Genomic DNA, 14,616 nt, shown 5'->3' on the forward strand with positions numbered 1-14,616 from the left:
AGGCAAGCTGCTGCTCTCCGCAGGAAGGCAGGCCGGGTGACATCTGCACCCCCCTTCCTTGCTGGTGGGGAGATGGGAGGGGAGGGTAGAGAGAGAACCTGTTACTGCTGAGGGCTGCGGAGCTTCCTGGCAGCCATGGAGGTGGCAGTGAGGGAGGTCCCCTAGAGCAAGAGCAGGTCCCCTGGGCAGCATCCTTTGGGGCCAGATGTGGCAAGCACGGCTGGACCCTAAATCCAAGGCTGGGGCTAAAATACAGTGGGCAAGCCACAGTGTCACCAGTATCCCTGTGAGAAAAATATTGAAGCCCCTGCTAAGAACTGTCCCCACACCCCTTCCTGCCAGTGGAGGAAGCAGCAGGGAGCGGCCACTGCAGACAGATCACAGTTGGCTGCATATTTAACGTGGTCCGCAGAGTCCCCAGGCCTCTGGTGGGGAATGCCACTTCAGCTGCCCTTTGGCACGTTGATCAGTCCGAGTCATGGAGCAGCTGAGAATGGCTCTTCCAGCAGAGAGAAAGTCTTCAGAGCCACAGAGCCCCCAGGGCCCTGCCTTTGTGAATCCCTGGCAGGCTCCCCCCGACTGCGGGTGGCGCCCTATGGGAAGCCACTTTCCTGTAGCTTCTGTTTCCCCTGCCCGAAACCCCTCTTGGCCTGCACACTGCCCTGCCTTCCCATCCCTACTGCTGCCCAGCCCCTGCTGGGCTGAGCCGCACAGGCATCCATGGAGGCCCTTGCCAGCCCTCTGACATGGCAGGGTGGCTTCCTTCCTGTCAAGAAGGGTCACCTTGACAAGAGCTGGTATCTGGAAGAGCCATCTGCCCCACGGTGGCCCTGGAAAGTCCCCTCAGCTCCACCACTGGCTCTTAGGACATGGGGTCTGTGGCTGGTGGCCTGCCCATCTCCTGGCCATATGCCAGGTCAAGTTCATGGACAGCAAGGCCATTTCCTCTCATTACGGTGGGCAGCTGGCTTGGAAGGTGCAAAGGAGCCACAGTCATTGTGTATATTTGAGGAAGATTCTCACTGCTGCTGGTCCCAGGGCCAGGGGAGTCTGCCACAGGCCTGGCCAGGCAGACCCAGCCTAGGTGGGCAGGTAGGCTGGGGGTATACTGCCAACTGTCCCTGGCCAATGGACAGCCTCCATTCCCCTAACACAGGAGTTGGGGCCTCAGAATTGGGAGGAAGAGGCTGAGGTTGAGCCCAACTTGGCAAGCTCCCGGCGATCCATGGGGGAGGCAGAACAGGAAGCCTTGCTGGGTTCAGAGAGCTCCTCCAGCCAGTGTCCTCCTTGGGAGGACTTGCATGCTAGGCCTCTCCGCCTGGGCCTGGGCCTGAGCCTGGGAGGGGCTGGGGGAGGGTGCAGTCAAGGCTCCTTGCTGTCTGGAAGAGGCTGGATAGAAATAGCTGCACCCATCTGGGCGATGAGTCACTGAGGGGCATTTCAGCCTTTTCTGGGAGAGGTTCTATTTTAGGTGAGACGCCTGTTGACAGCCTGGGTGACGGGGGCTGGGTAAGGGAAGGTCTGCTGGTGAGTGCAGGAGTTTTAGCACGTGCCCTACCTTGTTCAACCCTGTCTAGAACCCAAGGGAGGGTCACCCTGAAGTCCCAGGATAAGAAACCTTACCTACCAGATCTGTCTTCTCAGTAAGTCTTACCTCACAGCGTGCTGCAGCCTGCAGGCACATGACAGAGACGGAGCGCAGGTGTAGGCTGGGCACCCACCACAGGAACTGAGTTTGGGCTGCTGCCCTTGACCAGAGGCTGGGCCTCCCCTCCGGAAGGTGACCCCCTCCCAGGATGCCTCTGAGAGCAGAGACAACTGGCCCAGGAACTCCCACTTTGATGGGAACAAGCCTCTTCTCCCCACAAGAATGTCCTTTCTAAAGGGGTCTTTGGACTGAGTCCCAGGGAGATAAATTGTTTCCTCTGTGGCTTTCTCTGTTCAAATGTAGACAAAGCTGCTTGGGGTCTTAAGAAACTTCCAGTGGAGTTAACAGTTCCCAGCTGGGGGCGGTGTCATACCCCAGTGCTTAGACATCACTGTTCTTGGGTTTCCAGAGCTGGGCTTGGTCCTTGAAAGCTCTGCCAGTGTTTTGCAGGGGCGACTTCTAGACCCATGACTTGACCTGCAGGAGGCTGACTGGCGTCCGGAAGATCTCTAACGTACAGTTTGTAACTGTTGCTGCCCTTTTTGAGTGCCCTCTTGAATCTAGCTGGGTTAACCACAGAGCATGTCGCTAAATCCTATCAGACCCTGGCTTTCTCTACTGTGACGACAAAACGAGAGATTGCCTGTGAACATGCCCTGTGCGGCGCCAGGCCCAAGGGGTACTCGCCAAAGCGTGGTTTCTCCGCCTCGTCTGGCGCTGGTCCAGGGCAGCCAGGCAGGACGGCTGAGCCCAGGCTACCCAGCTGGCAAGTCAACTGCGGCCCAGCAGCCACACAGTCCTGTGGCCTCAGGGCAGAGTGTGGCTGGAGGCACCCCGAGGGTGGAGAGAAGGGGCTTTCTGCCCCAGGGATCAGACTGGACCTTTCCCTGGCAACTGGGCCGCCATGGTGCTTTTAAAGCCTCTGGCTGCCCCTACAGCCTGAATCAGGCATGGCCCCCGCCCAGCTCTGGTCGAGGAGGAGGAAGGAGCCTCCCCATTGAGGCACCGAGCCTCCGATCTCATGGCTGTGGCCTTGTGGGAGCTGGATCCCCATGAATGGGTTGTCAGGATTATTCCTGCAGGCAGACCTGTCCGGGAGAGCACTGATCTGTGCCACTCACAGCCCAGCGCTCATAGGGGGACAGGAGACAGCCAAGGAAACTAATTCGTAGATAACTTTGTAGAAGAATTAGTCCTGTGAAGAAAATAAGCTGGATGAATAGATACAAAGTGCCCGGGAAGTATTTTAGATTGTGGGAAGATTCTGATAGGGAAGTAGCACTTGATTGAGACCCACACAACAAGCTGCCCCTGGGGGCAGAGGCAATCTTGAGCGCAAAGGCCCTGGTCCAGAAGTGAGCTCAGAGCACCACTTGGCAGAACAGGAGACCCAGCCTGTCTGGGGAGACAGCTCAGGAGAGATGGCCGGAAAGGAGACCAGAGATGGGGATTGGCTGGGGTGGATCAGGGGACCTCAGGGGCCATGGTAAAGAGTGCCCATGGGAAGCATGACAGGAATCCACTAGAGGGATTTGAGCCTGTAGGTGATATGCTCTGATTTGTATGTGGATTTTTTGGAGGAAAAAAAAATATTATTAGCTCCTGTAACTTGAAATCCAAAGGTAGACAGAAGGATTAACGGAATCCTAAGAATTAAATGAAGTCTCTTTGTCTCGGCTCCACCTCTGACTGTTGGCTTCATTCTTAGTATCTCTCTGCGTGTTGGGAAGAAAGGCCGCTAACCTTCCAAGGCAGCGTCCTTCTGCGTGGTAATCCAAAAGGAAGAAAACCCTCTCTCCTATTGTTCATTTATCATGTACCAGGGACAACAGGGACTAGCTCAGACTGGCCCTGTTTGCAAGGTCACATGCCCACCCCTGCACCACTAGCTAAACCACTGATTGGCCAAACTTGAGTCACCAGCCCTTTTACTCAGGGAGGGCTTAATGACAGAAAAAACTACGTCTGTCGCTCGAATAGCAGCACGTGTCTCGTTTGTTCTGGAGGCACACGCGATCCCATTTTCTTCAACACCTTGTCTTTAAGGAACAAAAGGGCTTATTTCATTGTACTTACGTCGCCATTTACATTTGCTCTCAAGATTTGTCATCTCTCGTCCCCTCAGCTAGACTCTGGGCTCCTCTAGGACAGGAATCAGTTTCTTTTTATTTTCTACGCCTTCCTCTCCCACCCTCTTCACGAATTTATTCTTTCTGCAAGTTTTTTGTTGAGTATCTATTATACTAGGCACTGCTGGCTTGCCTTCCCTCCTCATTTACATTTTAAAAGATCCCTCTGTGTGGTAAAGGCCTGAAGGGAGCAGCTTGGGAAGGAGAGTGACCAGCTGGAGGCTACTGGGGTCATCCAACCAGGAGGAAGGTGTCGTGGATGGTGAGGTGGGGTGTGGGGTGGAATGCTGTACACCAGCCTAAGGCACAGCCGGGGGGCAGCGGGAGAACTCTGAGCAGGGCGTCCGGCAGGCAGTGAGTGGGTTGGTGCTTGGCGGGTGGATGGGGAGTGTGTGACTGCCTCTGCTCTGCTCCCCGGGCCTGGCAGCTCCTAGCGGGCAGGGCAGTGCCATCCCTGGCAGCCCAGGAACACCTGAGGAGAGCTTGGTGCTCCTGCCTGTGCTTGGAGCTAGCCCTGGCTGCTGTGGGGCCTGTAATGACCTGGGCCATGGCACCACCGGTCCTGGTCACCCCTCTGACCGTGATGCTTCCTCCTCAGGTGAAGGAGTGGCTCTGTCTGAACTGCCAGATGCAGAGGGCTTTGGGCATGGACATGACCACTGCGCCTCGCTCCAAGAGCCAGCAGCAGCTGCACTCCCCAGTCCTATCTCCTGTCCATTCCCCAGCCAAACAGCCCCTGGGGAAGCCGGAGCAAGAGCGATCTCGGGGCCCAGGGGGACCACAGCCCCGCCCCCTCCAGGCCGAGACGACAGCCAGAGCCACCCCAGTGCCGGGGCCTGCTCAAGCAGCTGCCCCTCCAGAGGTGGGGAGGGTGTCTCCTCAGCCCCCTCACCCCGTCAAGCCTTCCACAGCTGAGCCCAGGCCACTTGGAGGAGAGACCCTGGCCAAAAGTGCCACCACAGTGCCCTCTGGGCCTGGTGCTGCTGAGCAGACCCAGGAGGGCCTCACTGGAAAGCTCTTTGGCCTTGGTGCATCGCTGCTGACCCAGGCAAGTACCCTCATGTCTGTGCAGCCTGAGGCCGACCCCCAGGGCCAGCCTGCCCCCACCAAGGGACCGCCCAAGATCGTCTTCAGTGATGCCAGCAAGGAGGCTGGCCCAAGAACCCCAGGCTCAGGGCCTGGGCCAGCACTTGGAGCCAAAACTGAGCTTGCAGCTAGAACAGGTCCTGGATCAGGGCCTGGAGCCCCAGTGAGAACTGGGGGAACAACCAGTCCAAAGCATGGCAGAGCAGAACACCAGGCAGTGTCCAAGGCTACTGCCAAGCCAAAGACCATGCCGAAGGAAAGGGCTACCTGCCCACTGTGCCAAGCCGAGCTCAACGTGGGCAGCAAGGGCCCAGCCAACTACAACACCTGCACCACCTGCAAGCTCCAGGTGTGCAACCTCTGTGGCTTCAACCCGACGCCCCACCTGGTGGAGGTAAGAGAGCTGGACCAAGCATGTTCCTCTGGGCCTTGGTGAGGGGCCAAGGCCTGGGTCATGGGGTCATGGGGAGCACGGGAACCGGAAAGCTGTGGAGAGCTGGGTCTGCGACAGTCGCGGGCCGTACACCGCTGGTGCTGCAGAGGGCTGTGCTGCTTCTCCTGTCCCCGCCCTAGGACCCTCTTTCCACCCAGAGAGCTAACTGGCACATTGATAAGGTAATGGTACCCTCTGCCTCTGACTAGCTGACCAGTCCCCTGAGGCTGGTCCCAGAGGTAGCCAGGCTCAGGAGGCCCTGAACTGACTTCCCCTCCCAGCTATCGCGGCCATGGCCCTGATGAGAGATGCCAACCTCCTCTGCTCAGGCAGGAAGAACCTGAGGTCCCACCGCGCCCTCAGTCTGTGACCCTCACAGGGAGTTAAAGGGCTGTTAGAGGGCTGTGCCCTGTGCCCAAGGCAGGGAAGACGGCTTTCTCACAGTGGGGCAGGCCATGTCCTGCCGGCCAGGCTCCAGCCCGGCCAAGTGGTATCCACCCTCCATGCCTTTCCGAGGTCATTGGTGTTGGAGTGTCGAGTCTACTTGTCAAAGCCACACCTTCGATCTGCATATTTCCCCCGGCTGGGCCTGGCTCCCCTTTGGGGAGGCTTCATGGGGGTGCTCAGTACCCAGGTGCTTGCCTGCAATGCTCTTCTTACGCACAGGAACGTTTGAGGGGGTGCTGGGGTCGGGGCTTGCCCCTGCGGTCCCTGCTCCAAGGAAGAGTGGGGCACTGTGCAGAGCTTAGTGGAAGGGAGCAGGGGCCCCAGTGTTCCTTCAAAGCAGAGCCCAGCCTGGGGGGCTCAGATGGTGCTCAGGTATCCTGGCAAAGCCAGAGCCTGCTTCTGATGCTCCCCTCACTCACTCTGCCCGGCTCAGCGCCACCCATGTGAACCCTCCCTTGGACATACCTTGGTGTGTCCCCTTCTGTGGCATGCCCTTGGGGTCTATGCTTGGCTTATCTTGGCGAGCGGATGTGTCCCCGCTGTGTTATGTCAGGAGATGGTCGAGCCAAGGCCCCTCCCGCACACAATCAGCCCCCTGAGCCCATGGGGCTCCCGGACTGAGCCAGGCATGGCAGATGGCAGGGCAGAGGAGTATGGAGTGGCGTGCAGACCACTGCTGGCCCAGGATGGGACCATAGAGGAGACCATGGTGTTGCCATGGTCTGCGTGGCACCTTTTCTGACTCGTCTTGGCCAGGCCCTCGCGGGAGCTGCCGTGTGATGGAGAAGACTGCTTGGCTGCCACAGGCCATTCTTCCCAACACACAGGAAGGGGCAGCCCTGGGCAAGACAGGTGACCTCCTCGTGTGATGCCCACGTGGTCCTCCAGGCCCCACACTGCCACTTCCCCAGGCCCTAGGTCCAGTGGCTTCCTGGAAGACGGCTGGCCTCCCTGACCAGGGCGGGGAGGGGACACCAAGGAGTCACCTCAGGGCCAGAGAAGCGCCAGCAGAGAGACTGCCAGGCAGTCTTACTGCCAGTGGGTGGGGCGCCCCGATGCTGAGGGTCCGTGAGCCCCACCGGGCTGCTGAGCTGGCTCAGCCTAGAGAACCCTTATTCCCGAGAGACTTCCTGGCCTGCATTTCCTCATTTAGCAGGATGCGCACAGAGGGGAGGGGGAAACTATCAATATCCAGAAGTGTGAATGTTCCTGGCAGCTCCTTTCAGCGGCCCCTGAGCCAGGCCAGGGGAGGTGCTGCTGATTCAGTCCAAACAGAAATGTCTCAGCCACGTGCTGGCTCTGGGTGAGTGTCTGGACTCTGATCTAAACCTCTCATTAGCTGCTGGATTCTCGCCTTCCTGGCCCCTGGAGCTTCTGCCTCTCCATGGCCAGCATAGCCCCCACCCCACCTCCTCCCCGTCCTGCTCCACTGCTCCTTCCTTGGCCAGAACCACCCTGGCCTCCACCAGATCTGATGGGTTCCATGGGCCTGATGGCAAAGCTGCTGGGCATCCTGGTTCTAGCTTCTCCCAGCCCCGTGTCCCTCTGGTTCCCTGCCTCCTGCGCCTGATGGCAGAGGGCAGCCCGGCTTCTCTTCCTCCTTCCTCCTTGTGGCTCTGCCTGTTAATGCATCTATCCCTAGAGGGCCTATGGCTGCTCCCGGAGAAGGTATGGATGGGCAGCCATGATGCCCACGCCTGTGGCTCCCACCACGGAAACCGGAAACCGTGCTACGATCCACCGTCAGGGGTGCAGGCTGGCAGCCTGGGGTCTTCCTCAACTTTCCTCCTCCGACCTGAGCATCCTCTCTATGGACCAAGCCCTGCCGGCTCTTCTTCCCCGCTGTTACTAGAACCTGGCCTCTCCTCTCCGTCCTAATGGCCTCAGCCCTGGTCCAAGCCCCTGTCCTCTCTCATCCAGACAATGACCAAAGCCTTTTCGCGGTTCTGACCACCTTGGGTCTTGCAAGACGCTGGTGGGGAGGGGCTGGTGCTTCACGTCCCCTCCCGTCCCTCTCACTTTTCTTCGCTCAGCCCCTGAAGCAGACGCTGGGCTGTCTTTGATCGCCCCTCAGCAAATGGCCATTTGGCGTTCAGTGCTTCTCTGTGACCTACTTAGTGTGTTTCCGGTTAGAGGCTCCTGATTTCTCAACGGGGACCCCGGACACATGCTGCCTTGGGAGTGAGGTGGCGGGGCCAACAGGTACTTCTCCAGGTCCAAGAGTTAGGTCTGCTCTGGCTGTCTCTCCTGTACTTTGCTTGACCGAGGCGGGCCCTCCAGGCTTGGGATGACTGTGCCGTCTGCACAGTGTGAGGGAGGGACGGACCAGCGGAGCCCCCCTGCCAGCTCCCCACGGGCCTCTTAGACCAGCTGTGGCTCCACCTGAGGCTAGAGCCAGGTTGGGAATTTCCCTCCACATCTCTGAGCTGCGAAGATCTCTTTACCCTCTTTCTAGACAGGGAGTCCAGAGCACACAATGCAAGAGGCGGTAACACTGGATCCCTTTTCCCTTTGAAATTTCCTCTGAAAAAATTACCATAGTGCTATTTAGTGAGTCATTTCATAATTAAGAGTTGTTGATTCCAGATTTTTTACCTATTTATCTTTTTGAAGGATAATAATACCCTCTGGCTTAATTTTTAATTGGCTTTCAGTTCAAAATAGAGTTTGTGAAAAAATTAGTAGACTCGGAATGGTTACAGTAACACTGCCAGTTTCTTATCTTACTATAATTGCCAAAATACAAGCCGTGCCCTTGAGAAGTTGGGCAAAGGGCCTGGCACCTGTGATACGTGAGGCTAGGGCTCAGATGGGGGCCTCAGGCAAGAGGCCAGCAGCTACCCGTACTCCAGACCTGCCTCAGGCTGCCTCTGGGGTGGAGACCTCGGGAAGTCGTCTCCTCCCACGTGGAATGGGGGGACGGTACTCCCTTTTAGGTTTCTGTGAGAACCAGGCGAGATGCCATACCTCAAAGACGTACGCAAGGTCCACCGTGCTGCCCGCCCTTGAGTCCGGAGACTGGAACCAAAGTGTCCAAAAAGGGGAGTCTCTGTGCAGGGAAGAAGGCGTCCCCGCCAGCCCCCGACTGTCTGGGGAATGAAGCAGCCCTGTGGCCAGAGCACGATCCTGGCCTCACGAGGCATGCTCCACAGGGCGCGAAACGGTGCCACAGCACGAGGGCAGCAGCCAGCCACAAAGACACACGTCGGGGACACCAGGAGGACTCCTCTTATTGAAGGCAGAGGCCCAGAAAAGAGGAGCTTCAGCACGTCTGGGGACAGGAAGGAGCAGGGTCACAGAGCCAGGAGAGGAACAGCAGCCCCAGTGATGGTTATGCCCGTGGTCCAGTGTCTGAGTTTGGGCCCTTTACCTCTGGGCACCCTTTGCTCTGGAATTTTCATACACTGTCCCCTGGTCTGGCAGTGGGGCCGGGGGGTATGTTGGGCCAGGCAGCCGGCCACAGGGTGTTGGTCAGGCTGGTGTCACTAACCAGACTGACATGTAGCCGGCTCCACATTTAAAGAGGGTGTGGTCTGCCGGGTCATTCAGATGATGGCGAGAGTGCGGGTAGGGGCTGGAGAGGCTGCTTCCAGTGCAGCCTCGCTGGACTCCCTCGGCCCATGAGACATAGTCACCAGTGGTCCCCAAAGGCAGCAATTTTCGCCTGCCTGTGGGGTTCCCCACCAACTCTCTCAGACAACTCACTTCCCCTTCCTCACCCTGAGCTCCCCCAACTCCATCTGATGGTGTGTGTACCTGCATGTCTCACCTTTGGGTTCCGAGGGCCCTTGGGGGACTCCTACCCTCCTGCCCCCAGGGGGGAGAGTGAATAAATGAACGAATGAATGAACAAGAGAATGAATGCACAGGGGCAGGGCAAGGGCATTTTGTTGGGGGGCCAAGATGAGAGCAGAGTGCACAAAGAAATTGGGGCCTCGGCAGCTGCGTTCCAGCTCCTAGGCACAGGGCTTCTGCACGGCCTGCCTCCCACCCCACCCTCATTCCCCAGAGGACTTCGGCCTGGGCCAGGTCTCCCACGGCTCCACCCTTCCTGGCCCCAGCGCCACTACCCACCAAGGGCTGGAGAAGGGCCTTCAGCAGCCAGGTCAGGTGTTTATTTTTAGCTCTTACCTCACATGCCTCCTCCTGCCTGCTCTCTGTCTCTTCCTTGCTGTGACTAAAGCAGAGCCCGGAGCAAGAGGGCAGCAGGGCAGCCCCTTATGCTGCCTGGCCCCCAGCATGAGTAAGCACGGGAGGGAACAAGGCCCCGCGGGGCACGTGACCAGACTTGCCGTGTTCTACTGAGGACTGGGCCTTCGGGCTCAGGTAAGCGGGCTGCTGCCGGGGCTTGCTTCTCAGCCCTTGGTGTCACGTCTGCCTCCTCTGTGTAGGCCATGCTTGCAAGGTGCCCTTGCTTCAATTAGGCTGTTGCTTCTGGGTTGCGGTCTGCAGGCCAGAGGTGGGGGTCAGAGGTTTACCAGGCCACCAAGGTGAGCCAGGGCAGATTACGTAACCGGATGTGGCTCTACACAAGGCCCCATGGCAGAGTCAGGGCAGTGTTGCCTTGGGCCAGCCCTGCTCCGGGCCCTGACCCTAATCCCATCCTGCTGATCTTGGGCTGGAGAGGGGGCTGTTGGCTCATTTCTGGAACTCTCTCTTGCCCTCTGCCTATACCACTTCCACCTGTCCAAGGTCTTTGTGCCATCGCAGTCCTCTCTGACAGGGGGATGTTTCCATTGCATCCCCGGGTGATGCCGGCGGCATGTGGGAGGGATTCTTAACTCAGACTCTGTGCTCTCCCATTGCCCTGCGCATCTCAGAGCTTGGTCTCTGCCTGTCCAGCATGCTCCCCAGGCACCTCTAGGGTGGACCCTGGCAGGCCAAGAGAGCCTGAGGCCCAGCAAGTAGCCAGCACCCATCGCCTCATCCGGGTTGAGGGTACATAGAGCACTGGGTATGGCCCAAGGGAGTCAGAGCCAAGGGCACCAGCAGTGGTGCGGGGCCTTGGTACTCCCGCCTCCCCGCTGCTTCTCATCCCAGGTGCCCACTCAGACTCCTGCCAGCAGCTCGGCCACTAGGATGGGCCATTAGGAGAACCTCAGGACACAGAACCACAGGGTCACAGAGCCAGGAGACAGGGCAAGGAGGTAGCCCTTGGCCCTTACCAGCCCCAAGGGTCAGCGACCTTAGCACCCTTACCTCACACACCAACCCCAGGCCCAAGTCAGGCCCTACCCTATAAGAGCCTAGGAAGTGTGACACCCCCAGGGTGTCTTGAGGTTACTGTAGAAAATGCCACGTCAGTAATTCTGCCCTGGTTTCCTGCCTACAGAGCTACACACCATATCTCTGCCCTCGGCCCTTGCCCTAGGCGCGAGGCCCTGCAGGGAGCAGGGGAAGTCCATGAAAGACCCCTGAAGAGACCCCGCCATAGCCAGGCTGCTCTGCCTGGACCTGGCTGTGGGATCAGGTCTCAGGGCAGAGTCACAGCTCTAGTCTCAGGGAGACAGTCTCAAGGCCCTGAGGGACAAGCCCGTGGAGCAGACCCACACCTCAACACACACCAGGGCCCTGCCACCTGCCGGGCCTGACCTCGGCTGGGACCCACGGCAGAGACGTGGTATGTAGCTCTGGCCTCGAACAACTGGTTCCTGGCCCCAGCTCCCGGCTTGTCCAGACCCTGTGCCGCTTATGGCCTCCCCTTCCCTACAGTTCTCCTTGTGTGGCCAGGTGAAAAGCTCTCTGTGGAGTGAAAAAGGGACCCTTCTTTGGGCTTCATCATTTCGATTCTCTATATGTGCATCTAAAGACTGGGGGAGGCTGTCATTTGGGGGCAACAGATCTCTCAGTCTTTTCCCCCTCACGCCTGGGATGTCCGCTTTGGAAGACTCCTCCTCACGGTTACAGAAATAGTCACAGAGGTATTTTTCACTATCTTTGTGATTCCAGCAACTCCTCTCCCTTCTCCTCCTGTTTCCGTACAGAAAACCGAGTGGCTCTGTCTGAACTGCCAAACTAAGCGGCTACTGGAGGGCAGCCTGGGAGAGCCGACGCCCCTGCCGCTGCCCACCTCACAGCAGCAGCCGCCCGTGGGGGCCTCTCAGCGTGCAGCTGGAACAGCCTCTCCGAAGCAGAAAGGGCCACAGGGGCTGGGCCAGCCATCAGGCCCCCTGCCCGCCAAGGACAGCCCCCTGCCCACCAAGGCCAGTCCCTTGCCCACCAAGGCCAGTCCCCTGCCCACCAAGGCCAGTCCCTTGCCCACCAAGGCCAGCCCCCTGCCCACCAAGGGCAGCCCCCTGCCCACCAAGGCCAGCCCCCAGGCCAAGCCACTCAGGGCTTCTGAACCTAGCAGGACCCTGAGCAGTGCCCAGGAAAAGAAGACAGGAATCCCAGCTAAAGCTGAGCCTGTGCCGAAACCACCTCCGGACACTACCCTGACCCCTGGGACTCCAAAAGCAAAAACTGGGGTGCGGAGGACTGAACCTGCCACCCCCGTCGTCAAAGCCGTTCCGGAAGCCCCCAAGGGTGGGGAGGCCGAGGTCAGTCCCACTCACTTCACAGGGACCCTAACTCTTAAGTGGGACAGTCTGGGGACAGGCTTGTTCCCTGGGGGGCTGGGATGTAGGCCTGGGCCTGGCACCTTGGGGTCACGGGAGGTGGCAGGGATGCCCAGATGAGGCCCTTGTGGGCCTAGTGCCTGTGAGTTCTAAGCCGGTCCTGTGTCTGGCATGTTGTTGGATGCTTTTGCTGGGTTTTGCTATCATTAGATCTGATAAAGATTCTCTTTGAGAACCTAGGGCCGTTTGGGGCTTACCATTGAACCTATAAGTTATTCAAGGCCAGAGAAATGGAATGGGTTGGGGGCTCTGGTCCCTGGGGAGCTAGAGGGACCCTTCCCTAGGGCCTTGGGATTGACGGAGAGGGCTGAGCTCCCCGACAAGCTATCTGCCGTGGGCAGTCAGCGTCTGCTTCTCGCCCTGCTGCAGGAGCCGGTGGGCAAGCCTTACTCGCAGGACCTGTCTCGGAGCCCACAGAGCCTCAGCGACACAGGCTATTCCTCCGATGGCGTCTCCAGCTCCCAGAGCGAGATCACAGGCGTTGTGCAGCAGGAGGTGGAGCAACTGGACAGTGCAGGGGTGACAGGGCCACGCCCACCCAGCCCATCCCAGCTCCACAAGGTGGGGAGCAGCGTGCGGCCTTCGCTGCAGGCCCAGGGCCTGGCCCCCAGTGGTGAGCGGAGCAAGCCACCCCGCAGCAGCAGTGGTGAGGAGCAAAAGCGGCGGCCCCACTCGTTGTCCATCATGCCTGAGGCCTTTGACTCTGATGAGGAGCTGGAGGACATCCTGGAGGAAGAGGAAGGCTCTGTGGAGTGGAGGCGCCAGAGAGAGCAGCAGGACACGGCTGAGTCCTCAGATGACTTTGGCAGCCAGCTGAGGCATGACTACGTGGAGGACAGCAGTGAGGGTGGCCTGTCCCCTCTTCCACCCCCGCCCCCAGCCCGGGCAGCGGAAATGACCGACGAGGAGTTCATGCGACGGCAGATACTGGAGATGAGTGCTGAGGAAGACAACCTGGAAGAGGATGATGAGGCCGCCTCCAGGCATGGCCTGGCTAAACACGGCGCCCAGAAGAGCGGCCCCAGGCCCAAGCCCGAGCCCAGCCAAGAACCAGCAGCACTGCCCAAGAGGCGCCTGCCCCACAATGCCACCACGGGCTATGAGGAGCTGCCCTCTGAGGGGGGCCCAGCTGAGGCTGCTGATGGCCCCGGGGCCCTGCAGGGCGGGCTCCGCCGCTTCAAGACCATCGAGCTCAACAGCACGGGCAGCTATGGCCATGAACTAGACCTGGGCCAAGGCCCTGACCCCGGCCTGGACCGGGAGCCTGAGCTGGAGATGGAGAGCCTCACAGGCTCGCCCGAGGACCGCTCCCGCGGGGAGCACTCCTCCACGCTGCCGGCCTCCACACCCAGCTACACGTCGGGCACCTCTCCCACCTCCCTGTCCTCACTGGAGGAGGACAGCGACAGCAGCCCCAGCCGCCGGCAGCGGCTGGAGGAAGCCAAGCAGCAGCGCAAGGCCCGGCACCGCTCCCACGGGCCGCTGCTGCCCACCATCGAGGACTCCTCCGAGGAGGAGGAGCTGCGGGAGGAGGAAGAGCTGCTGCGGGAGCAGGAGAAGATGCGGGAGGTAGAGCAGCAGCGCATCCGCAGCACCGCCCGCAAGACCCGGCGGGACAAGGAGGAGCTGCGGGCCCAGCGGCGGCGCGAGCGCTCCAAGACCCCGCCCAGTAACCTGTCGCCCATAGAGGACGCCTCCCCCACGGAGGAGCTGCGGCAGGCGGCCGAGATGGAGGAGCTCCACCGCTCCTCCTGCTCCGAGTACTCGCCCTCGCCCTCCCTGGACTCCGAGGCGGAGGCCCTGGATGGCGGCCCCTCCAGGCTCTATAAGTCAGGCAGTGAGTACAGCCTGCCCACCTTCATGTCCCTCTACTCACCAACGGAAGTGCCCGTGGGCAGCTCCACCACGCCCAGCTCTGGGCGGCCCCTTAAGAGTGCCGAGGAAGCCTACGAGGAGATGATGCGAAAGGCCGAGCTACTCCAGCGGCAACAGGGCCAGGCAGCAGGGGGCCGGGGGCCCCATGGCGGCCCCTCTCAGCCCACAGGCCCCCGGAGCCAGAGTTCCTTTGAATACCAGGAGCCTCCAGACCATGACTATGGCAGGGCTGCTCAGCCTGCCCCAGACGGTGCGCCGGCCGGCCTGGGAGCAGCTGTGTACGAGGAGATCCTTCAGACGTCACAGAACATTGCCCGCATGCGCCAGGCCTCCTCCCGGGACCTGGCCTTTGCCGAGGACAAAAAGAAGGAGAAGCAGTTT

The 14,616-nt window shown here is 59.8% G+C and overlaps 1 protein-coding gene across 1 annotated transcript in view; it reads left to right on the plus strand.

The window, feature by feature from the left end:
• Positions 1 to 14,616, plus strand: part of BSN (bassoon presynaptic cytomatrix protein) — a 34,725-nt gene that overhangs the window by 8,781 nt on the left and 11,328 nt on the right. Inside the window, 4 exon segments of the mRNA XM_025044831.1 lie at positions 4,376 to 5,257; positions 11,728 to 12,009; positions 12,052 to 12,282; positions 12,730 to 14,616. The exon segment at positions 12,730 to 14,616 is cut by the window's right edge and continues 4,055 nt beyond it. Coding sequence (XP_024900599.1) covers positions 4,376 to 5,257; positions 11,728 to 12,009; positions 12,052 to 12,282; positions 12,730 to 14,616 — 3,282 coding nt within the window.

The sequence above is a fragment of the Pteropus alecto genome, unplaced genomic scaffold (assembly GCF_000325575.1).
Source record: "Pteropus alecto unplaced genomic scaffold, ASM32557v1 scaffold53, whole genome shotgun sequence".
Lineage (NCBI taxonomy): Eukaryota > Metazoa > Chordata > Mammalia > Chiroptera > Pteropodidae > Pteropus > Pteropus alecto.